The sequence below is a fragment of the Salvelinus namaycush genome, chromosome 2 (assembly GCF_016432855.1).
Source record: "Salvelinus namaycush isolate Seneca chromosome 2, SaNama_1.0, whole genome shotgun sequence".
Classification (NCBI taxonomy): Eukaryota; Metazoa; Chordata; class Actinopteri; order Salmoniformes; family Salmonidae; genus Salvelinus; species Salvelinus namaycush.
In genome coordinates this window covers 60469434-60495407 of record NC_052308.1, presented here as the reverse complement: position 1 = coordinate 60495407, position 25974 = coordinate 60469434, and the positions used below count along the sequence as shown (strand labels likewise).

Genomic DNA, 25974 nt, shown 5'->3' with positions numbered 1-25974 from the left:
GGTGCTCCATCATGCTGGAAAAAGCATTGTTCGTCACCAAACTGTTCCTGGATGGTTGGGAGAAGTTGCTCTCGAAGGATGTGTTGGTACCATTCTTTATTCCTGTGTTCTTAGGCAAAATTGTGAGTGAGCTCCCTTGGCTGAGAAGCAACCCCACACATGAATGGTCTCAGGATGCTTTACTGTTGGCATGACACTGATGGTAGCGCTCACCTTGTCTTCTCCGGACAAGCTTTTTTCCGGATGCCCCAAACAATCGGAAAGGGGATTCATCAGAGAAAATGACTTTACCCCAGGCCTCAGCAGTCCAATCCCTGTACCTTTTGCAGAATATCAGTCTGTCCCTGATGTGTTTCAAGGAGAGAAGTGGCTTCTATGCTGCCCTTCTTGACACCTGGCCATCCTCCAAAAGCCTTCGCCTCACTGTGCGTGCAGATGCGCTCACACCTGCCTGCTGCCATTCCTGAGCAAGCTCTGTACTGGTGGTGCCCCGATCCCGCAGCTGAATCAACTTTAGGAAACGGTCCTAGCGCTTGCTGGACTTTCTTGGGCGCTCTGAAGCCTTCTTCACAACAATTGAACCGCTCTCCTTGAAGTTCTTGATGATCCGATAAATGGTTGATTTAGGTGCAATCTTACTGGCAGCAATATCCTTGCCTGTGAAGCCATTTTTGTGCTAAGCAATGATGACACGTGTTTCCTTGCAGGTAACCATGGTTGACAGAGGATGAAAAATGATTCCAAGCACCACCCTCCTTTTGAAGCTTCCGGTCTGTTATTCGAACTCAATCAGCATGACAGAGTGATCTCCAGCCTTGTCCTCGTCAACACTCACACCTGTGTTAACGAGAGAATCACTGACATGATGTCAGCTGGTCCTTTTGTGGCAGGGCTGAAATGCAGTGGACATGTTTTTGGGGGATTCAGTTAATTTGCATGGCAAAGAGGGACTTTGCAATTAATTGCAATTCATCTGATCACTCTTCATAACATTCTGGAGTATATGCAAATTGCCATCATACAAACTGAGGCAGCAGACTTTGAACATTTATATTTGTGTCATTCTCCAAACTGTTGGCTACGACTGTAGGTCCTTGGAAATACTAAATACAGCAAAGTATGCACAGTCAACTCACCATTTTCAGCTACCTCGATCGCGATGCCCCTCTCGAGCTCTGCGATTCCGCGTTTGTACCACTGGACTGCCTGTTCCTTGTGCACTAGTAACACACAAACCACAAGGTCGGGCCAGTCAGACAGGCACAGAAAAAAAGCATTTTGAGGTTAGAGTACATACAAAATCATTGTTCACAGTCAAATAAGAGCCAACGTAAAATGATGAGATATTTAGTAATTTTGCAGGAGGCTAAGCATCCTTTAGTCTACAATACATATTTTACATGCATGAGGCCAATATGTTTTAGCCTACATATTTTATATGCATTAGGCCTACATGTTTTAGCCTACATATTTTACATGCTTTGGGCCTACATGTTTTGGCCTACATATTTTACATGCTTTGGGCCTACATGTTTTAGCCTACATATTTTACATGCTTTGGGCCTACATGTTTTAGCCTACATATTTTACATGCTTTGGGCCTACATGTTTTAGCCTACATATTTTACATGCTTTGGGCCTACATGTTTTAGCCTACATATTTTACATGCTTTAGGCCTATATGTTTTAGCCTACATATTTTACATGCTTTAGGCCTATATGTTTTAGCCTACATATTTTACATGCATTAGGCCTACATGTTTTACACGCTTTGTGTTGCCTAAAGGTATAGCATCTCAAGAGGCATTGGAAGAATAGCAAAAACAAACATTTGGCATGGCAGACAGTCAATCATGACCTCAAACAAAAAGTACAGAGACTCGTGGATCAAACCATAATGACGCAAACTATAATGTATAATTTCACATGACTGACCCAGTCTCTTAAACCCCTCTGGCGTGGAGCAGTGTCAAGTCATGACTGATTTTCATAGCTGTGGGAATATACAGCATATCCACTCCTTATGAGTGATTCTGAGTATTATTGAGACCGGGGCTCCATAATCCCCAAAGCAGGCAGACAGGCCTGAAATTCTATTGGGTTCAGCCGAGTTTTGGCACTAAACTGAAAAACAGCCTGAAACAGGGAGGAATTGTCGAATAAGAATCGCTGATTTCAGTTTTTCCGTTGCATGCCCTGATGAACAAGACCCTGCTGTGGCATATGCGTTACTTCTATTAGGATCTTATCAATATGAGAACTGTCATTGTATCCTCTCTAGCCATTTAAAGACAATGATAGCTGCCACTCCGGCCCTCCTCCATTTCAACATATAAATAAATAAGATGGATTTGACTTTCAGTTCAAACCACCTCTCATCTCTACAGGTTTATGTTATTTAGGGGCATGATATAGGCCAGAGCCTTCAATTGCAAATAAATAGACGGATGTGATATAGGCTTAGCCTTCATTGAAAAGGTCATGACTTATGATAAGATATGAAAATAATTCCAGATCTATTTTCATATATAAGCTAATGTCCAACCATGATAAAAAATAAAGTAGGGCATTTAGACCAAGACAGGGACTGGGACTGCCCCATCTTTCAGTGAGACAACCCAACAAACCTAGATTTCGATAACACAGTTGTTTGTTTCAAAAGATGTGGGCCAACAGTGCGGCATACTGGGGGACTCATGTTCAAAGTGATGGAATTCTCCACACTCCCAGAGGGAGAGCTAAGCGTACAAAAGCCTCACAAAAGAGTCCAAGGCCCTCGTTGAATCAGGCCCTTTGTTCCGTGAGGCCAAAACCATTTTCTCTCCCCATGCCATCACAATGGTGCTACACAGAGAAACTGGATGTCTGATATGGGAGGGGCCTGGTTGAAAAAGAGCACAAGAGGCTTGCTACACTACAATATATGCCTACTCGAAAAAACACTGAGTGGTAGAAATATACAATATACAATCAGCCCTTGAATGTATGAAATGGTTTGGGACTGGTGTGACTGTGTGCACTAGGCTAAACCTGAGCGGGTACAGTACAGTGGTAGAGTACAGTAAGCCCCTTGGTACGTCACTCCAGCCAGTTCAGTAGGTCAATCGAACATTGGCAGAGAAGACGTGGATGCAGATATGGGGGGTTTCCAGAGCTGGGAGATTAGACTGGTTTCAAGTATCTCTGCTTTACTCCAACTACTAGGCTAAAGCAGATGATCAGATGTCTGCCTTCAGCAAAGTAAGGGTTTGGCTTACCTATATACTCAAGACGCTGCTGTGCAAAATAGCTTGGGGACGAGGTTAGCTTATGACAGACCTAGGAGTCTGGGAGAAACATAATCAATACATTTTGGGTGTGTGCATTGAAATCACGGGTCTAACTAACCAAACTCACCAACTTGATGAATGTATAGCCTATGCCTTTCAAAACATAGCAAAAGGCCCCACTGACTGTAGCCTGTTTTCCTATGTGCTCCGGCCCCTGTGTATTGAGTGGAAGCGTTTCTTAAACGCAAGCAAGCGGAATGAAACGGGGAGGGACCTACCTGAATTTGTCCAATAGAAACTTTTGTTTTAGTTGCAAAACCTTCCTTTTCCCAACTGTTTGGACTAATGATTACACCCCAGTTACAGTACATTGGAACATTGTAAATAGTCAAGGAGGAACTCAATTCATTCAGTTCGCCCATGCATGATGACATGGCCAACTCGGGAGAGGAGAGAATCGGATGGCATTTTCCACCCTGCTGACGATAACAATTAATGTCAGCTCACATCATCCCAGCACATGTCTATTGATCCCCTGGGATCACACAGATTGGAGCAAGGCACATGCAGATAGGCAGTAGACCTCATGCTGTACTGTATATCCTACTGTGTGTGTGTGTGTGTGTGTGTGTGTGTGTGTGTGTGGACAGTATATTGGGAATATAAACCATCCTGGTTTCCAAAAGATGGTGGCACGAAGGAGGACCAAGCCTATTTATTTTCTGGTTTTAGCATATCCACATTCATTGGCACCTTAATTTATGCAGGCTAGCCCAGGCTAGCCCATCTTTGTTATTTTCCTTTTTTTAACAAACGGTAAAACATTTATTGGCACCTTAAATTATGCATGCTAGTTAGACTAGATCATCATGATAAAAAAATAAAGCAGCGAATAGTGGGCTGGGTCTAGTGGTGGGTCTCCCTCGCACTTGTCGTGGAAATCTTGGTTCAATAATATCTCTCAGATACCGGAACTTGTGAATTCAAATAGACTTTATTACAAAGTAACAAGCCGAGTTGGTCCATGGAGCAACTGCTGGACTCAGTCTCAGTCCACTCCTTTTGTACAGTTTCATGCTTATACAAGTTTCATAGTCCCCCCACTTTATGCTAATAACCATATCCCCTTGGCTTTACTCCACCATTGTTTCCAAATCTAAGTTATTTCCTCTACGCGGGGTTTCCCCTTCCTTGGATCAATTTTATTGGTGGCGGAGCCAATACATTATTTACCAAAAAATAATAAGTACAGATTACTATAGGCAATTATAAGATTGCTACATGCCATTAACGGACTATAATATTACTAATGGCCATTATAGGATTAAGTACAGATAACTATGGGCCATTACAGAATTATACCAATAAATACACTTAATCTCAGGATTACACATAGTGCTTTTGCTTATTCCCTTTAGTGCTATTCAGCCTTTTAACAAGAAACACAATCTCTTAACAGAAAACACCCATATATTCAGCCGCTAACTAGAGGTCGACCGATTATGATTTTTCAACGCCGATACCGATTATTGGGGGACCAAAAAAGCCGATACCGATTAATCGGACGATTTTTTAAATGTATTTGTAATAATGACAATTACAACAATACTGAATGAACACTTATTTTAACTTAATATAATACATCAATAAAATGAATTTAGCCTCAAATAAATAATGAAACATGTTCAATTTGGTTTAAATAATGCAAAAACAAAGTGTTGGAGAAGAAAGTAAAAGTGCATTATGTGCCATGTAAAAAAAGCTAATGTTTAAGTTCCTTGCTCAGAACATGAGAACATATGAAAGCTGGTGGTTCCTTTTAATATGAGTATTCAATATTCCCAGGTAAGAAGTTTTAGGTTGTAGTTATTATAGGAATTATAGGACTATTTCTCTCTATACCATTTGTATTTCATTAACCTTTGACTATTGGATGTTCTTATAGGCACTTTAGTATTGGCAGTGTAACAGTATAGCTTCCATCCCTCTCCTCGCTCCTACCTGGGCTCGAACCAGGAACACAACGACAACAGCCACCCTCGAAGCAGCGTTACCCATGCAGAGCAAGGGGAATATCTACTCCAAGTCTCAGAGCGAGTGACGTTTGAAACGCTATTAGCGCGCACCCCGCTAACCATTTCACATCGGTTACACCAGCCTAATCTCGGGAGTCGATAGGCTTGAAGCAGAGCGAAGAGCTTCTGGCAAAACGCAGAAAAGTGCTGTTTGAATGAATGCTTACGAGCATGCTGCTGCCTACCACCGCTCAGTCAGACTGCTCTATCAAATCATAGACTTAGTTATAAAATAATAACACACAGAAATACGAGCCTTAGGTCATTAATATGGTCGAATCCGGAAACTATCATCTCGAAAACAAGACGTTTATTCTTTCAGTGAAATACGGAACCGTTCCGTATTTTATCTAACGGGTGGCATCCATAAGTCTAAATATTCCTGTTACATTGCACAACCTTCAATGTTATGTCATAATTACGTAAAATTCTGGCAAATTAGGCAGCCCAAACTGTTGCATATACACTGACTCTGCGTGCAATGAACGCAAGAGAAGTGACACAATTTCACCTGGTTAATATTGCCTGCTAACCTGGATTTCTTTTAGCTAAATATGATGGTTTAAAAGTATATACTTCTGTGTATTGATTTTAAGAAAGGCATTGATGTTTAGGTACACATTGGAGCAACGATACGCACCGCATCGATTAAATGCAACGCAGGACATGCTAGATAAACTAGTAATATCATCAACCATGTGTAGTTAACTAGTGATTATAATTGATTGATTGTTTTTTATAAGATAAGTTTAATGCTAGCTAGCAACTTACCTTGGCTTCTACTGCATTCACATAACAGGCAGGCTCCTCGTGAAGTGCAATGTAATCAGGTGGTTAGAGCGTTGGACTAGTTAACTGTAAGGTTGCAAGATTGAATCCCCCGAGCTGACAAGGTAAAAATCTGTAGTTCTGCCCCTGAACGAGGCAGTTAACCCACCGTTCCTAGGCCGTCATTTAAAATAAGAATGTGTTCTTAACTGACTTGCCTAGTTAAATAAAGGTGTCCAAAAATACCGATTTCTGATTGTTATGAAAACTTGAAATCGGCCCTAATTAAATCGGCCATTCCGATTAATCGGTCGACCTCTACCGCTAACATATTGCCCCCTTTCGCCCCTGGGCCTACCATATGGCTGACTGTATTCAGCCAGTCTGAGACCTAGGTTGAGTAGGCAGGAATATTCTCCAAGCCATATTGAACAGTCTGCATAACTCTGTCAACCGCCTCAACAGTAAGCTATTGTAGTAATAGTGTGGTGGTATAATGGACAGATATGTATCTGTAGTCCAATAAGCTAATATCGCTATGTGATTGCAGACAATGTCATTGACAGAACAACTGTTCTCTCTCTGTCTGCATGATGACATTATAAAAACTGTGGCGGTTTCTACGGAAAGCCCCATAAATACACAAGATATCATGGGATCAACACTTCTGCACCACACCTTTTATCATGCAGAAAATCACAACTTGAAGTAAGTCAACTGACCTCTCTCTTTCTTTACTTCCTCGTTTGCATTTAGAATATAATAATAATTTTACATGCTCCATTGCGTTGCTGTTTGGGTACAGAGCCTGAGTTTGAATCAATAGGCCTAGTTAAATTTAACCAGTTTTGTTTCAATCTGTATTGACAGTAATATCTTTGATTGCATTATCCACACATGGGTTTATACCAGTTGACAACTGCTGTTAAACCCAGCTACACAACAGTCAGTGGTGCTGCTGCAAATTACAGTCACACTACACTGAAAACATACCTTTGTCATCCTCGTCAATTCGCAGAGCCACTGAGATGTACTCGAATGCTTGTTTGTGGTGGTTTCGGATCTGCTCGCCGATGTCCTGCTCGCACACCTTGTTCGCATGCTCGTCTGCTGACCGTTGTTTGGGTCTCGCAGCCATAGCACGAGACATCCGCTCGCACAGCCAGGCGAAGAGTTCGCCAAAATGCAAGACGATGACACGGAGCACTGCAAACAACGCCAGCAGTGGGTATGAGAAGTAGTACAAATTTCGTTTATGTAGTGACACCTGGTCGCAGGTGGCCCCTCCGTCGGGCGGGGACGCTGCAGGGCCTCGCTTCTTTCTGCTGCCTCTTCCTCCCGGAGAACTCATTCACCCGATGGCTCACTATCGTATCCATAACATAACGGTCTTGCCTTTTGCTTGGGTTGCCTCTCAACCTTTGCAGCGTCTACAGTTGCCACATATTCTCAGACATGGTGGTCTAAATATTGATAAAATTGGACGGGGCGGTTACCAAACGAACAAAAGGGAAAGAGAGGAGTGGCACGCGCACTCTTGTCCTATCATAGACAGTACGTAACTGAAAACAAGATTTTACGTAGACCACGCACATTGCGTAAATACCAACAACAAACATGGCGGACGGTAAGTGAAATGTTGTTCGTTTATCGGCACTTTTTGCGTTCTATTATAGTTGTAGCGGTACATTTAGCTTGTATTATTTTCGTATACCCCAACAATTTGCTTAATCCAGTCTATTCTGTCGGCAACAGTCCTTGGTTCACGGTGGAAGGTCGTTGCTAACATGATAACGTCAGCTAGCCAACGAGCTAAAGTAACGTTAGTTTACCCGCCACTTGAATTCATATATTCATTCGACATTACTGTAGCGAGCCTGCCTGTAGGGTACCTTCTTTGACTTGTAAGAATGGATGGTACTGCTATGTGGTTATCTACCTGAATTTAATCTGGAGTAAGTGTGTGTATTTTACGTTTTAGTTAAACGATGACAGAACCACCGTCCTTGCGGTTGTTGACATTTTGATATTGTTGCTGATCTGTCTCCGAATGATTCTGAAGACTTTTACGTTAACTGACTATCCTCTTCCTATTGCCTAGAATGTAGGTAGCTGACGTTAATGTATGTTTCTCTCAGATCACACGGACGCAGACCAATCTATGGAGGTGCACACTCCAGTAAGTCTAATACAGATGTAGTTAGGGATTTTAAGTGGTTCTCTTCATTTAAATGGCGTGTTTGATAGACAATTTTTAAATAAATACATATTTCTGCTCCTTTTTAGACAGCTGAAACCCCCCATTCTGAATATGGACTGACGGAAAACATCCAGGTATGACAATCTATACGATTATTGTGCCTTTCAGAAAATCATGTCCATGAAAAGGGGACCATTTCAAAGACTCAAACATCACACTGCATTATGATAGTTATGGTAACCTTGATTGTCTACTGAATAAGCAATGTATGCACAGCTCTCTAACATAGCATGCATGCACTAATGTGTGAAGCCTATACATTTTGGTACAAATTGGTTAGTCTACATTGTATGAGATTGCAATTCTGAGCACTTTTGAGATGCTTACATGCATGGATAGTGGCGGTAACTGTTGATATTTCTGTATCTCTGCTTCCTCTTTCACCACCACATTATGTAGAGAATAGTGGAAAATGAGAAAGCCAACACAGAGAAGGTCTCCAAACAGAAGGTGGATCTGCAGTCGCTCCCCACGAGGGCATATTTGGATCAGACAGTGGTGCCCATTCTTCTTCAAGGCTTATCTGTGCTGGCCAAGGAAAGGTATGTTGAAAATGTCTTTGCAGGGGCTCAGATTTTTTTCACATTTCTACATGAAATGCTTGGAAATGTATTTGTAAAAAATGTATTGAACAAGCAGTACTATGAAAAGGGAAGAGCATTTGGGTTTCAAGTAACTTTCAAGCTACCAGACTTTGTTAAAGATGTGACGTTCTCCATTTTGTCTTCTCTTTCAGACCTGCAAATCCTATTGAATTCTTAGCAGCCTTCCTTCTCAAGAACAAATCACAGTTTGAAGATCGAAATTAAGCTCCAGACGGATGGAAATGTGCACTTTGAGGCCATCTGTTTAAAATCAAGGAAATGGTTGTTTGTCATTGGTTATGTTTGCTAATGATACTGTATGTAGTTTTTTAAACCATAATAAAGATGGTGCTGCAGGGAAATATGGTACTCTTCTTTTAGGGCAAATGTCAGAGGTAAACTAATATATACAAAAGACACCAACTACGTTGCACCTCTAGTTCCCTTGCATCATGGTCCCCTTCAGGGCAAATTTTTCTAAATTCAAATTCAGTCCATTTACCAAAATGCTTACAAGAGGAAACATTGCTTTCTAATTAACAATGTCATGTTTTCATATTGCCAAATGACACATGCATCATTCCAGTGCCATGTTTTATTCTACCACTAGTTGAGCTACAGAGCTGGTGATGAGCCCCTTTGATAAAAGGGTCAATCTAGGACGCCCCAAACTATTAATCGTAAGAAATACAAACAAGGAAGTTGGTGCTAAATAACCCTAAACTGTCATTTTAGAATCACCCTTTCATCCATTGTTAGATTTCTGCTCTTGGAATTAATTTAGCAGATGTACCACTTTATTGCACACCACAATGAAAAAAGTACAACAAAAAAAGAAAATACATCGAACTTCATTTAGGTGTATTAAGATAAATAAAATGTTACGCCATTATTATATTCTATAAAAGATATATTTTCAATATAAAGACTACACACTCATTGCATGTAAATGCACTCCAAATAGCAGACCGGTATTTTACTACCAAGTTGGTCTTCAGTTAGAACCTAGACTGCAATACAAACTGATAAACAGAAAACATCAGTTTGGATTTCAGGCTAGTTAGGACCACAATGCTTCATGTTTGTTTGAGCACTCCGGGATAATGTTTCCCCTAAGTACAGATCTAGCATCAGCCTCTCCCCAATCCTAAACTTAATCATTAGTGGGAAAATGCAAAACTGAACCAAGAGCAGTATCTATGGGCAACATCACCCTACACCTTTTGGCACCCTCCTTCACAATACATGGCAACTCTGCAGCAATTAGCAAACTGGAGTATGCTTTGACTTCCATTTAGATTTTTTTTTACAATTAGAAAATAAAAAATGTCAAGTTAAATAATTTCCTACGAGTCATACAAGATTGAATCAATTGTTGAAGAGTGCCTCAAACAAAACTTTCATTTTAATCTATGCTTGTTCTATTTATTTAATTCACTTATTTACAGAAGGGCAATAGGGGGTTGGAATCTTGATACCTCATTTATCAAGTAAAAACTACTCTCGAAGTGAAGCCCTAAAATATATTTGACTTTTTGGGTTTCCGCTTTCTCAAGACATTAAAGCTCCCATGCAGTTTTAATGTAATTTTTAAATCACTGTGTCTAATAAATTACTGTTTATTTCATGAAAATAACACCAAATACACTCAGTGACCTCAATGCCTGTCTGCCTGCTTTATATAGCAAGCCACAGGATTCACTCTGTAGGAACGAACCATTTTTGTGAATGGGGTCATTGGTCAGAATAATCAGATCAGATTGTGATGTCATGCTGTGGGCCAAAAACTCCATCCCACCTGAACAGGCTGAAATTCCAGGTGTAAAAAAATAAATAAAAACTTCTACACTAAGAAAGGCAGCATTATCATTTTCACAATTTGAGTTATTTTGAACTCAAAATGAAAAAAAAAAAAATGTAAAATCAAGTTTCGGCCTGCACTGCCCCTTTAAAAACCAGTAGCCTTGAGCAGATATTTGAGGGGGAATTGATTTTAATGGATCACTGCATTATGTTTTGACTGTTCAAGTTACCACTTCACTTGTGATCTATTGAAGTGCCAAGTTATCCTCAAAATAACCCAAAGTTGGTTGAGTGGAACATAAATGCCTAATTCAAATTGATCTATAGTGCGTAATAACAAATGTGATTTCTCCTGATAATTCACAATGTCCTGTTTCTGACCTGCATTTTATCAAAATTGACTTATCTAATGAGAAGAAACAACTTGACGCCATCCTATATCTGGAAAATAAGAACTGAGACAGACCGATACACCCGTCTTGTATCAATGTATTACTGTACATCTGCTACATGAAACAATCCTAGATGCATTTTACCCTCATTTGTGGTGACCTGTTAGCAAAATATACACAATCTGATTAAAAAGCATTATAGTCCCCCCAATCAAATCCTTGCTCACAGACTACCATTGGTGGAAAACACGAGAACAGGCGTGGGGGAAAAAATTGTTGTGCGTTCCATTGACCCCCAGATGGGAAGTCAGATGTAGAACTGGTGGGCAGCGAGGTTGTCCATAAAGGGGCGGACCAGGTTGTCTGTAGAGAAGTAGAAGACCAGGCCAAAGGTGATGGAGATAGGGAGAGCTGGGAGGGCCTTCTTGAATATGGCCAGCAGCAGAAGAGTGAGGCAGAGTCCCTGTGAGACACAGGGACTCATTAATGAACATTTCAAATCCACAAAATGGGCCACATTTGGTGCTTTATCATACAATTTTTAGGGCTCTCTCAGCTTAGCCACCACACTAAATAGGCTAGCAATCAACACCCATTCCAAAGTTTCTGCTGGAACTGCCTTTCTAGTTTACTATGAGTCTGCTTATCATGAACATTCGTTCAGACATGCAACTGAACAGTTAAAAATACAATTGGAAAAAACAAATAAAGTTATTCACTATAATTGTAGGCTAACTCTTTAAGCCACTCTGCACAATCAATGAACCAACAGCATCACCTAGGCCTATACGTTCACTCCCAGACTCATGGATAGAACGTTTGGAGTGTAGAATAAGGTAACCAGTCCATCCAGTATGCATAATAATACAGTCCACACTAGTGGTCGAACGATTAATCGGAATGGCCGATTAATTAGGGCCGATTTCAAGTTTTCATAACAATCGGTAATCGGCATTTTTGGACACCAATTGTGGCCAAATGATTATACATTTTTACCTTTATTTAACTAGGCAAGTCAGTTAAGAACACATTCTTATTTTCAATGACGGCCTAGGAACGGTGGGTTAACTGCCTTGTTCAGGGGCAGAACGAACGATTTTTACCTTGTCAGCTCGGGGATTCGATCTTCCAACCTTCCGGTTACTAGTCCAACGCTCTAACCACCTGCCTTACATTGCACTCCACGAGGAGCCTGCATGGCAGGCTGACTACCTGTTACGCGACTGCAGCAAGAAGCCAAAGTAAGTTGCTAGCTAGCATTAAACTTATCTTATAAAAAAACAATCAATCTTAACATAATCACTAGTTAACTACACATGGTTGATGATATTACTAGTTTATCTAGCGTGTGCTGCGTTGCATATAATCGATGCGGTGCCTGTTAATTTCTCATCGAATCACAGCCTACTTCGCCAAACGGGTGATGATTTAACAAGCGCATTCGCGAAAAAAGCACTGTCGTTACACCGATGTGTACCTAACCATAAACATCAATGCCTTTCTTTAAAATCAATACACAAGTATATATTTTTAAACCTGCATATTTAGTTAATATTGCCTGCTAACATGAATTTCTTTTAACTAGGGAAATTGTGTCACTTCTCTTGCGTTCCGTGCAAGCAGTCAGGGTATATGCAGCAGTTTGGGCCGCCTGGCTCGTTGCGAACTGTGTGAAGACCATTTATTCCTAACAGTGACCGTAATTAATTTGCCAGAATTGTACATAATTATGACATAACATTGAAGGTTGTACAATGTAACAGCAATATTTAGACTTAGGGATGCCATCCGTTAGATGAAATACGGAACGGTTCCGTATTTCACTGAACGAATAAACCTTTTGTTTTCGAAATGATAGTTTCCGGATTTGACCATATTAATGACCTAAGGCTCGTATTTCTGTGTGTTATTATGTTATAATTAAGTCTATGATTTGATAGAGCGGTCTGACTGAGCAGTGGTAGGCAGCAGCAGGCTCGTAAGCATTCATTCAAACAGCACTTTTGTGCGTTTGCCAGCAGCTCTTCGCTGTGCTTCAAGCATTGAGCTGTTTATGACTTCAAGCCTATCAACTCCCGAGATTAGGCCGGTGTAACCGATGTCAAATGGCTAGCTAGTTAGCGGGGTGCGCACTAATAGCGTTTCAATCGGTGACGTCACTCGCTCTGAGACCTTGAAGTAGTTGTTCCCCTTGCTTTGCTTTTGTGGAGCGATGGGTAACAATGCTTCGAGGATGGCTGTTGTCGATGTGTTCTTGGTTCGAGCTCAGGTAGGGGCGAGGAGAGGGACGGAAGTTATACTGTTACACTGGCAATACTAAAGTGCCTTTAAGAACATCCAATAGTCAAAGGTATATGAAATACAAATGGTATAGAGAGAAATAGTCCTATAATTCCTATAATAACTACAACCTAAAACTTCTTACCTGGGAATATTGAATACTCATATTAAAAGGAACCACCAGCTTTCATATGTTCTCATGTTCTGAGCAAGGAACTTAAACATTAGCTTTTTTACATGGCACATAATGCACTTTTACTTTCTTCTCCAACACTTTGTTTTTCTGACTGCAAACACTCACTATGAGAATGGCCACGAAGCAGGCCAGCGTGGTGTTCCAGTCTCCTCCAGTGGAGGCAGCCTTCCCCACCAGCACACTGTAGAAGATGAAGTCCCCCAGTCCCAGCTTGACTCCTCCTGCAGATTATACCACAAGACAGCAAGTCCATTTGGATTAGTTTCACACCATAAGAAAACACATTTATTACAAAATTCTAAAAAATAATTGAGGACATTTTTTTTTGCTATGGGAGATGTTCGTCCAATCCCCAATCAACCCCTAGAACCATACCCCCTATAAATTTGTGGAGATCTGAAAGGATTGGATAGAAATGGCAAATGGCTGCATTTTGATAGGCTTGGTGTAATGTTCACCACCATTGCTTACACCTATCTGATCCTTTCAGATCCTGTGCCTAAGGGGTAGGGGCTAGTGGTTGATTTAGGATTCAGAAAGTACTCACGGTCTTCCTCGTCTAGGTCGTCCTCGGTTGAGTAGGACCTGTTCATCCCTGAGGACACTTGAGTCTCTGGCTCCACCCAGTCGCTCGCCAGGGCGCTGCCCTCACTCTGATGTGCCTCCTCATCTGAGGAACCGAAAATGGCAAAAGTTTATTAATTTTAAGTCCTTCATTCAAATCTACAGTGCACTCATCCAAAAAACGTTAATGTGAAACCTTTGAAACCATAGACACACACACAGAGTTGAAGTCAGAAGTTTACATACACTTAGGTCGGAGTCATTAAAACTTGTTTTTCAACCACTCCCCAAATTTCTTGTTAATTAAACTATAGTTTTGGCAAGTCGGTTAGGACATCTACTTTGTGCATGACACAAGTAATTTTTCCAGCAATTGTTCACAGACAGATTATTTCACTGTATCTAGTGGGTCAGAAGTTTACATACACTAAGTTGACTGTGCCTTTAAACAGCTTGGAAAATTCCAGAAAATGATCTCATGGCTTTAGAAGCTTCTGATATGCTAATTGACATCATTTGAGTCAATTGGAGGTGTACATGTGGATGTATTTCAAGGCCTACCTTCAAACTCAGCGCCTCTTTGCTTGACATCATGGGAAAATCAAAATAAATCAGGAATTGTGAAAAACTGAGTTGAAATTTATTTTGCTAAGGTGTATGTAAACTTCCGACTTCAACTGTACATACATACATACATACATACATACATACATACATACAGTTGAAGTCAGAAGTTAACATACACATTAGCCAAATACATTTAAAAATTCAATATTTCACAATTCCTGACATTTAATCCTAGTAAAAATTCCCTGTCTTAGGTCAGTTAGGATCACCACTTTATTTTAAGAATGTGAAATGTCAGAATAATAGTAGAGAGAATGATTTATTATTTCAGCTTTTATTTCTTTCAACACATTTCCAGTGGGTAAGAAGTTTACATACACTCAATTAGTATTTGCTAGCATTGCCTTTAAATTGTTTAACTTGGGTCAAATGTTCCTGGTAGCCTTCCACAAGCTTCCCACAATAAGTTGGGTGAATTTTGGCCCATTCCTCCTGACAGAGCTGGTGTAACTGAGTCAGGTTTGTAGGCCTCCTTGCTCGCACACGCTTTTTCAGTTCTGCCCACACATTTTCTATAGGATTGAGGTCAGGGCTTTGTGATGGCCACTCCAATACCTTGACTTTGTTGTCCTTTGGAACGACTTTGGAAGTATGCTTGGGGTCATTGTCCATTTGGAAGACCAATTTGCGACCAAGCTTTAACTTCCTGACTGATGTCTTAAGATGTTGCTTCAATATATCCACATAATTTTCCTGCCTCATGATGTCATCTATTTTGTGAAGTGCCCCAGTCCCTCCTGCAGCAAAGCACCCCCACAACATGATGCTGCCACACCAGTGCTTTACGGTTGGGATGGTGTTCTTCAGCTTGCAAGCCTCCCCCTTTTTCCTCCAAACATAATGATAGTCATTATGGCCAAAAAGTTATATTTTTGTTTCATCAGACCAGAGGACATTTCTCCAAAAAGTACAATCTTTGTCCCCATGTGCAGTTGCAAACCGTAGTCTGGCTTTTTTAATGGTGGTTTTGGAACAGTGGCTTCTCCCTTGCTGAGCGGCCTTTCAGGTTATGTCGATATAGGACTCGTTTTAACTGTGGATATAGATACTTTTGTACCTGTTTCCTCCAGCATCTTCACAAGGTCCTTTGCTGTTGTTCTGGGATTGATTTGCACTTTTCGCACCAAAGTACATTCATCTCTAGGAGACAGAACGCGTCTCCTTCCTGAGTGGTATGACGGCTGCGTGGTCCCATGGTGTTTATACATACTATTGTTTGTACAGATGAACGTGGTACCTTCAGGTGTTTGGAAATTGCTCCCAAGGATGAACCAGACTTGTGGAGGTCTACAATTTTTTTATGAAGTCTTGGCTGATTTCTGTTAATTTTCCCATGATGTCAAGCAAAAAGGCACTGAGTTTGAAGGTAGGCCTTGAAATGCATCCACAGGTACACCTCCAATTGACTCAAATTATGTCAATTAGCCTTTCAGAAGCTTCTAAAGCCATGAAATAATTTTCTCTATTTTTGTCTCATCAGACCACATGACCTTCTCCCATCAGACCACATGACCTTCTCCCATTCCTCCTCTGGTTCATCCAGATGGTCATTGGCAAACTTCGGACGTGCCTGGACATGCGCTGGCTTGAGCAGGGGGACCTTGCGTGCCCTGCAGGATTTTAATCCATGACAGCGTAGTGTGTTACTAATGGTTTTCTTTGAGACTGTGGTCCCAGCTCTCTTCAGGTCATTGACCAGGTCCTGCCGTGTAGTTCTGGGCTGATCCCTCACCTTCCTCATGATCATTGATGCCCCACGAGGTGAGATCTTGCATGGAGCCCCAGACCGAGGGTGATTGACCGTCATCTTGAACTTCTTCCATTTTCTAATAATTGCGCCAACAGTTGTTGCCTTCTCACCAAGCTGCTTGCCTATTGTCCTGTAGCCCATCCCAGCCTTGTGCAGGTCTACAATTTTAGCCCTGATGTCCTTAAACAGCTATCTGGTCTTGGCCATTGTGGAGAGTCTGTTGGAGTCTGTTTGATTGAGTTTGTGGACAGGTGTCTTTTATACAGGTGACGAGTTCAAACAGGTGCAGTTAATACAGGTAATGAGTGGAGAACAGGAGGGCTTCTTAAAGAAAAACTAACAGGTCTGTGAGAGCCGGAATTCTTACTGGTTGGTAGGTGATCAAATACTTATGTCATGCAATAAAATGCTAATTAATTACTTAAAAATCATACAATGTGATTTTCTGGATTTTTGTTTTAGATTCCGTCTCTCACAGTTGAAGTGTACCTATGATAAAAATTACAGACCTCTACATGCTGTGTAAGTAGGAAAACCTGCAAAATCGGCAGTGTATCAAATACTTGTTCTCCCCACTGTATATAGTTGAGACTAGGAACAAACTGAGCATTATTAAAGCCAAAGTGTTATAAGCAGAAATTAGACAAAACATACCTGTATCTTGATTTGTGGGCTCTGCATTTCTTGCTGGGTTGGCCATCCCAACCATCCATATCATGGCAGCTAAAAATAATTTAAAGTCCTATTAGTAAACTGGTGCAATTCTGCAAGACTCATAATTTTGGTCGAAAGGCATTCTTATTGAAGGAAATTACGAACCATACCAAAGGCTCGAGAACCAACTCAAAGAAACCGAAACAGACATTTTGGTCAAATCTAAATTGAACTAAAACAAACACTCATAAAGGGCCCCCGTGCACCAAGACAAGGAGCCGCTACTTTGCATGATGCCTATTCCCTCAGAGTTGGGTCTTGTTCATTATGTGCACTTAAGCAAAGCACGTAACCCTAAATTACTCCAGATGATAATGGCAGACTGTGGCCGTGACCACACTCTCGAGAGTGTCTCAGGGGGAATAGGGAGATTTTTTTTTTAAACATCAAAAAGGACAAATAAGCAACCAACATTAAAAAAAATGTCATAGAATTGTAAAAATGAAGAAAACGCTCTTATGGTAGCAAAACATTTTTGCAACAAAAAATGAAATTAATTTATTGGACAAATTCAGGTAGGTCTCTTTTTTTCGTTTGAAGAGAATACACCCCCTGAACTTGTTTAACAAGATACACTTTCTGTTGCAAAACAGTTTGCTACGGTGTGCCCCAATGTACAAAATCTTGTACTTACATGAATATATGAGAGCAGGGAAGATGGGCTCGTTACGCTCCTGTGCGGTCTCTACAAGCATCCTGAGAGGACCTTTAGGGCACAAGACCGCAACCAAATCTGCAAACAAAGGACAGAAGCATGACACAGGAATTTCTGAATGAGCAAAAAAAAAAGGTACTGAACTACTGGAAGAATGATTGCAACATTTATACATGATGAAATAGCACACTTTTTGATAGATGGTGCTCAGCTAATAGTCGAGGTCTGTACAGCAGCATGATAACTGGTCTACCATCACAGTTAAAAAGAAGCATCAATTTAACACCTATGCCATTAAATCAAAGGGTCAGTCCAGAAACAACCTGTAGTCTCTACCCCTCTTGGCTATTCACAAAGATCTGAAAAGGATTAGATAGGTATACGGAATAGGAAAGTACATTCACACTGGGATAGGCTAGTTGGAATTTATACCCATCCAAGGACCTTGCACCACCAATACTTTCAAATCTTCTACATTTCTAGACAAAAGATGGAACCTCCACCTTGTCTAGGGATATGCTAAGTGGAAATTATTATCTATTCAAGGCCCTTATATCTATCCAATCGTTTCAAATCATCTCAGTGTCTAGACTAGAGACTAAATTGCTAGGGGTTGTTTCCGGACGATGCCAGACAGTATAAACCAACAGCAATATGTACTCTGAGCCCTCCTACTCACCGTAGACGGAGATGGCTCCCAGGATGACCCAGGCGGACCATTCGGGCAGGTACTTGATGAACACTAGGGCCATGAGGGCCGAGATGGCGATGAGGTAGGCCTGCTGCAGCTGCAGAGGCCCCTTCCAGTGTATACAGATCATTCCTACCGCCCCAAAGTTCCAGATGATCATGGCTACTGTGGGGTAATCCATGGCCAAGTTGTAGGTTTTAAATACCTCCCTGGATAGGAGGAGAGAGTCCTGTCAAATCGAACTTAATTTAAAGTGCATTCAAACCTCAAACCGCTTTACAGACAAGGGATGTATCTCAATGATCACTAGTGGCTTCCTTTCCTCACCTCCTATCCTTCATCCATAGTGATCTGAGTAGGACAGATGTATACCTTTCCTTTCATCTGTCCTATCTTTTAGGATGAGGAATTCACATTAAACTGTTGAGATGCTCCCATCCAGCGTGTGAACTGAGTAATTAGAATAATGCGTTGATGTACAGTACCAGTCAAAAGTTTAGACACACCTACTCAAAGGTTTATCTTTATTTTTACTATTTTCTACATTGTAGAATAATCGTGAATACATCAAAACTATGAAATAACATATGGAATCAAGTAGTAACCAAAAAAAGTGTTAAACAAATCAAAATATATATTTTGTGTTTTAGATTCTTCAAAGTAGCCACCCTTTACACACTCTTGGCATTCTCTCAACCAACTTCATGAGGAATGCTTTTCCAACAGTCTTGAAGGAGTTCGCACATACGCTGAGCACTTGTTGGCTGCTTTTCCATCACTCTGCGATCCAACTCATCCCAAACCATCTCAATTGGGTTGAGGTTGGGTGATTGTGGAGGCCAGGTCATCTGATGCTGCACTCCATCACTCTCCTTCTTGGTCAAATAGCCCTTACACAGCCTGGAGGTGTGTTGGGTCATTGTCCTGTTGAAAAACAAAATGATAGTCCCACTAATCCCAAACCAGATGAGATGGCATATCTCTGTAGAATGCGGTGGTAGCCATGCTGATTAAGTGTGCCTGTCACGCCCTGACCTTAGAGATCATTTTTATGTCTCTTTTTGGTTTGGTCAGGGTGTGATTTGGGGTGGGCATTCTATGTTTTGTTTTTCTATGATTTGTGCCTGCTCCCAGAGCCAGGTCTCCTGTGTGCCTGCGCCCAGCCCGGAGCCCCCAGAGACGGCCTCCAGCCCGGGGCCCGCTACGAGGGTCCCCGCACCAGAGGTGCCACCAAAGTGGGTTGAGCCAGCGGTGGAGTGGGGTCTGCGTCCCGCACCTGAGCAGCCGCCGCGGACAGATGCCCACCCAGACCCTCCCCTATAGGTTTAGCGGCCAGATTTCGCACCTTTATGTCTCTTTTTGGTTTGGTCAGGGTGTGATGATTTGGGGTGGGCATTCTATGTTTTGTTTTTCTATGATTTTCTATGTTTTGGCCGGGTATTGTTCTCAATCAGGGACAGCTGTCTATCGTTGTCTCTGATTGGGAACCATACTTATGTAGCCCTTTTTCCACCTGTCTTTGTGGGAAGTTGACTTTGTTTAGGGCACATAGCCTTTGAGCTTCACGGTTTGTTTTTGTAATGTTTATTGTTTTGTTCGACGTCATTTTGATTTATTAAAGAAAATGTACACCACGCTGCACCTTGGTCCTCTCCTTCCAACAGCCGTGACAGTGCCTTGAATTCTAAATAAATCACAGACAGTGTCACCAGCAAAGCACCCCCACACTTCTTCCATGCTTCACGGTGGGAACCACACATGCAGAGATCATCCATTCACCTACTCTGCGTCTCACAAAGACACAGCAGTTGGAACCAAAAATCTCAAATTTGGACTTACAAGAACAAAGGACAGATTTCCACCGGTCTAATGTCCATTGCTCATGTTTCTTGGCCCAAGCAAGTCACTTCTTCTTATTAGTGTCCTTTAGTAGTGGTTTCTTTGAAGCAATTTGACCATGAAGGCCTGATTCACGCAATCTCCTCTGAACAGTTGATGTTGAGATGTGTCTGTTACTTGAACTCTGTGAAGCATTTATTTGGGCTGCAATTTGATGCTGGTAACTCCAATGAACTTATCCTCTTCAGCAGAGGTAACTCTGGGTCTTCCTTACCTGTGGTGGTTCTCATGAGAGCCAGTTTCATCATAGCACTTGATGGTTTTTGCGACTGCACTTGAAGAAATGTTCAAAGTTCTTGAAATTTTCCGGTTTGACTGACCTTCATGTCTTAAAGTAATGATGGACTGTCGTTTCTCTTTGCTTATTTGAGCTGTTCTTGCCATAATATGGACTTGATATTTTACCAAATAGGGCTATCTTCTGTATGCCACCCCTATCTTGTCACAACACATCTAAATGGCTCAAATGCATCAAGGAGGGAAAAAATCCACAAATTAACTTAAAGCACACCTAATTAATTTAAATGCATTCCAGGTGACTACCTCATGAAGCTGGTTGAGAGAATGCCAAGAGTGTGCAAAGCTGTCATCAAGGCAAAGGGTGGCTACTTTGAAGAATCTGAAATATAACATATTTTGATTTGTTTTACACTTTTCTGGTTACTACATGACTGTATATGTGTTATTTCATAGTTTGGATGTCTTCACTATTATTCTAAAATGTAGAAATAGTAAAAATAAAGAAAAACGCTGGAATGAGTAGGTGTTTCCAAACGTTTGACTGGTACTATAAGCGAAGACAGTGGCGTTCTGTTTAAGTTAAATCTCTGGCCCAGGGACTAAGGTGATCTTTCAGATCGGTCAGATAGTTCTTTAAATAACAAAAGCAGAATGGGGAGAAGTTTGAGCCAACAAAGTTACTTAATACACTAGTGTGGTGGAAATTGCTTTAAGGCAATATTTTTGGGAAAATTGTCAATATCCACAGAGAAAAGTAGCATCAAAATACTGATGGATTCTGGGTACTAACTCAAACTTGGGATAGGGTTAATTATCAGGTATCCTATTGAAATTTTGAGTGCTTAGATTTAGAGGGTCTACACCAGAAGTTAATGGTTATCTGTAGGAGGAAGGTATTTCCGTGTGCAATTAAGCTTGGAATGTCCTGAGTGCAGGGGAAACGATCACGTGGCAGCATTGACAAGGGGAGAGAGCCATGGATTAGTGATGAAGGGGGTCAAGGTCAGGTCATGTCACATTAAGGGAGAAAGAAAAGTTTATTACCAGTATCACTTTGTACCTTTATTGCTAGGCAGGAAACTAAGTTTAGCGAAAAGGAGGAGACTCCACCCAAAGTGGGGTACACATAACCACAACTATTCTAAACATGTCTTTGTCTGATGCAGCTGTATTGACCCTCTGGGAAGAATATACTTGGTTTGAGCTTTCATAGGGTCCGTCAAGTTTTTAACTCTGAAAATATGTATTGTTAGGTTCTAATTAACAAGTTCTGCTTCCAACGAAGCAGCTGTATCAGTTCCCCTTGCTGTGTGTATCAATAACGCCCGGCTAACGCAAGCATTGTGTGGCCACACACACACACACACAATTTAACTAGCCCAGAATAACCATAGTGCAGAGAAGCACTTCCAGTTTACTGTCCCAAATGTATTTGGTGCGTTGGGGTGTAAAACAAGTGACATCCTATTCCCTATATAGTGCACTACCTTTGACCAGAGCCATGAACTAAGCCCATATAAAGAGCCTATATATGAGACAGCCTTCCTGTCCCACTCTCTCCTTGAAACAACCACAACAGCCAGGCAACATAATACCATACGGCTGACTACAAACAATTCCAGGGATGTACACTCACCCCAGGTACATGAAGCTGAACCAGAAGAGCATCATCAGCGAGGACAGGATGAGCCATCCGTGAATGAACTAGGACGACACAGAGCATTAGAATATAGCACTCCAAGCTTGGGGCCTGTTCAGGAGGATGTAACATTACAGAATGTTTAGATAGAAATGTAGGGTGTAAAACAACAGATATGATTACCTGTCAGACAGAATGAATAGAGTGGACACAATTCCCTGGTATTCTATCTGCAATGTTCAGAATGTTTCACATTACTGAATACACCCTTGGTCTGTCTCACCTTGTAGCAGCGGTACTTGTAGAGCACGACCAAGAAGATGGTCATGACCACGATGACGCTGATCATGATGATGGTGTTGAGCACAGAGTTGAGCAGCCGCTCACCCACTGTGTCTGTGTCCTCTGTGAACGGCGTATAGATCCTAACAGGGCCAGAGTCAAATCAACAATCATGAAAATCGGCCTGACGCAAATGCTATCTTCCGTGGTGTAGTTTCTCCCTAGGTACAGATCTAGGATCAGCTTCACCTCCCCCAATCCTAACCTTAACTTTTAGTGGGGAAATGCAGAACTGACCTTGGATCAGCATCTAGGTGCAACTTCACTCTAAACCTAATATTATCTACACCTAATATTTATCTCATGAGTGGCCAACCCTCCTTCTCAGATTACTAGCTAGCTACCCTCCTGCAGGATTTTGCTGCAGCCATACTCAAACACACCTTATTCTACAAAATCAGGTTCTGGATTTTAGGCTGTTATAGTAGGGCTGGAGCAAAAGCCTGCACACCCAGTAGCTCCCTATGACCAGAGGGAGGGTTGGCCAACCCTAATTTAGCCTTAGTTCCAGTGAGATAGATATGAATTTAGCTTCTACTAAAGCGTGGGAAAACCTGTCGTGTAACATACTCAAGTTATAAAGACTTTAGTGTCTACTAAGTTCTAAGCATGTCAGTGTCAAATCACAGGAAAAGTTCCCTTAAGGTTCTGTCATAAAGATATGCGAGAACCACCGCTTCTCATAATGTCCTGCATAGAAGCATCTCATCTCATATTATCACGCAAAGAAGCATCTCATCTCATATTACACTGGGTCGTGTTCATTAGGGCACACAACAGAAAACGTTTTGAAATGGAACACAAAAAGGTGCAATTCTTATTGGACAGGTACAGGTAGCAGCCCCTCCCCACTTCTGTCCGTTTTATACCTCAGAACATAACCTAAGCTAGGCTACTAAACGGAAAAAAACACTTACAGCTGCTGTCCGTTCTTCTCAGTGTAGAAGCTGACCGACTTGATGGTGGCTACGACGACCACCATGCAAAGGGTGACGGGGACGAACAGCATGATGACATGCTTGGCGCCGTACTTGAGGGTGTGCTCCTCCTCTTCCTCCAGGTCTACGGGCTCCCGCTCCACGGCACTCCTGTCCAGGCTGGGGGGTTCAGCTGCAGGCTCTGGGGCCACCAGGCGGCGCTGCAAGGTAATGGAGCACTTTCTAGCATTGCTTATTACATAGAAATAGTACATGGTGTGAATAATAGTGTTATTATTGCACTATGAAGGTTTAAACAGAAAATAGCAAGTAGTGGCTGTGATACCCACAGTATATATTCATCACAATCACCACTATCCAAGAGTTGCGGACACTTGATTCAAAGGCTCATTCTCAAGTCAACCTAAATTCCTTGCATCCTCTCCCCTTGCCGACTTCTCAAAATGCGTTGGGGAGGGTGCAGGGAGGGACCTTGGACCATCTCCTCCAATACATTTGCAAAGGAGGAGAGGAGATAGGATACAAGGAATCACAAAGAACAATTAAGATGGATCAATGCAATGGCTCTACGGTGTCCCTGCTCTGGGAAGGGCATTTGCCCAACAGTGCAGGACACCTACCCTGGGCTCCATGTCTGCAGGCTGGGGTTGGTCAGGGTCTTGTTGGTAAGATGGCACAGAAGGTATCTCGGATGCAACCAGAGCTGTCCTCTCATTGTAGGAGTCCTCTTCACTGTCTGAGGTACTCATGGATGGAATGTTAGCGACGGCAGAGGAGTGGGACACAGCTGCAAAATTCTACAAATGAGTCAAGACAAAATTAATTTGCGATGTTATTTGGGGGGGGGGGGGGGAAGAGAAACTGCAACTTTACTGACGCCCAATCATTATAGTTCCGCAGGGACTGACTGGATTATCGACTACGTTGATATCGAAAAACGTAGCCTAAAACTACATACATAATTTCAGGATACTCTAACGTTACTGTAGCTAGCTAAAAGGAGTTTACCGCAATGGCACTACAGTCTGGTATTTAGATTAAAGTTAGCTTGATGGCTAGCTAGCAAGAGCATTAGTATAATTAAAAAGCTGTACGTTCTATATTAAAGTGAGTTATTAAACGTGTCAAAGTACCTTCTTAATCCACAATTTGACATAAACAAGACCAAGAACACCGCGTCCGTTCTTGGATGAAAGGAAGCGCTTCTGCAATTGCTCTTATCTGACGACAAACAGAACGGCAACAAGGAAGTCATCAGCTGATGCCTGGTGGACCACGTGATCCGTGCTTCTGTAAAGTCACTAGACAACTTGTGACTTCAAATACTTTTGCTTTGTAAAAATACAACAAAAAAATTACGTTAAAAGTAAAAATATATATAAAAAATATGTTTATCAAACTTGCAAATACCAGCCACTCATCTTACAGTGCCTATAGAAATTCTACACCCCCTTTCAAATGTGTTGTTGCCTTAAAGCCTGCATTAAAATGTAGCCGTTGAACAAGTTGAGAAGATTCAATGACTTGGTGTTTTTACCATAGATTGTAAACTGTCATGGTCAAAACATGTAGATTCAATGGTTGTAAAGATAGGGAGAGGTCTGTCCATAGTAAAGAGATGCTCTGCTTTTTTGACACCACACTAAAAAAAGCAACTCCTGCAGGCTCAAGTGCTGCAAAGAAAGACATAGTTAAGCTGCAGCTGGACCAGAACAGAGGCACGTCTTGCTTTTTATTGTAATCGGAGGGCTAATATAAATACTATGCATGCCAGTCTCTCTTGGCTAAGAGTTGAGGAGAGACTGACTGCAACTCTTATTTTCAAAAGAAACATTAATGTGCTGAAAATTTAAATTTGTTTACATAGTCAACACAGCACTGACACACACGCTTACCCCACCAGACATGCCACCAGGGGTCTTTTCACAGTCCCCAAATCCAGAAGAAAATTCAAGAAAGCGTACAGTATTAAATAGAGACATTATATGGAACTCCCTTCCATCTCATATTTCCCAAATGAACAGCAAATATGGTTAAAAAAACAGACAAAGCAACACCAAGCTTCTCCCCTATTTGGCCTAGATATTTTGTTTGTATGTATTGATATGTGGGCTACGTATGCCATTTTTAAATTTATGTTACCAGGTAAGTTGACTGAGAACACGTTCTCATTTGCAGCAACAACCTGGGGAATAGTTACAGGGGACAGGAGGGGGATGAATGAGCCAATTGTAAACTGGGGATTATTAGGTGACCGTGATGGTTTGAGGGCCAGATTGGGAATTTAG

The 25974-nt window shown here is 41.6% G+C and overlaps 3 protein-coding genes across 6 annotated transcripts in view; 1 reads left to right on the top strand and 2 right to left on the bottom strand.

The window, feature by feature from the left end:
- Positions 1-7596, bottom strand: part of LOC120027046 (spastin-like) — a 43461-nt gene extending 35865 nt beyond the window's left edge. For both annotated transcript variants that reach the window (XM_038971894.1, XM_038971900.1), the window contains exons 1-2: positions 7106-7596; positions 1137-1220 (exon numbers count right to left, since the gene is read on the bottom strand). In XM_038971894.1, the coding sequence (XP_038827822.1) occupies positions 1137-1220; positions 7106-7463 (442 nt within the window). In that variant the 5' untranslated portion in view covers positions 7464-7596. The remainder of the gene's footprint in view (positions 1-1136; positions 1221-7105) is intronic.
- Positions 7597-7679: 83 nt separating this feature from the next.
- LOC120065269 (protein dpy-30 homolog) lies at positions 7680-9318 on the top strand. Of its 2 annotated transcripts, none has more exons than XM_039016122.1 (5): positions 7680-7739; positions 8251-8291; positions 8399-8446; positions 8772-8914; positions 9109-9318. In XM_039016122.1, exons 1-5 carry the CDS (start codon positions 7730-7732, stop codon positions 9179-9181), a joined length of 315 nt encoding a protein of 104 aa, XP_038872050.1. In that variant the 5' UTR covers positions 7680-7729; the 3' UTR covers positions 9182-9318. The 2 variants fall into 2 exon arrangements, with proteins under 2 accessions (XP_038872050.1, XP_038872061.1); XM_039016133.1 differs by lacking the exon at positions 7680-7739 and adding an exon at positions 7819-8067.
- Positions 9319-10559: 1241 nt separating this feature from the next.
- Positions 10560-24941, bottom strand: LOC120065259 (presenilin-2-like). 2 transcript variants are annotated; one of them, XM_039016097.1, is made up of 11 exons: positions 24820-24941; positions 24307-24483; positions 23666-23886; positions 22690-22831; positions 22404-22471; positions 18617-18837; positions 17917-18015; positions 17223-17291; positions 14175-14297; positions 13733-13848; positions 10560-11614 (listed from the first exon to the last, which is right to left on the bottom strand). In XM_039016097.1, exons 2-11 carry the CDS (start codon positions 24433-24435, stop codon positions 11459-11461), a joined length of 1344 nt encoding a protein of 447 aa, XP_038872025.1. In that variant the 5' UTR covers positions 24436-24483; positions 24820-24941; the 3' UTR covers positions 10560-11458. The 2 variants fall into 2 exon arrangements, with proteins under 2 accessions (XP_038872025.1, XP_038872034.1); XM_039016106.1 differs by having other exon boundaries at positions 24307-24473; positions 24820-24940.
- Between the last annotated feature and the right edge of the window lie 1033 nt (positions 24942-25974).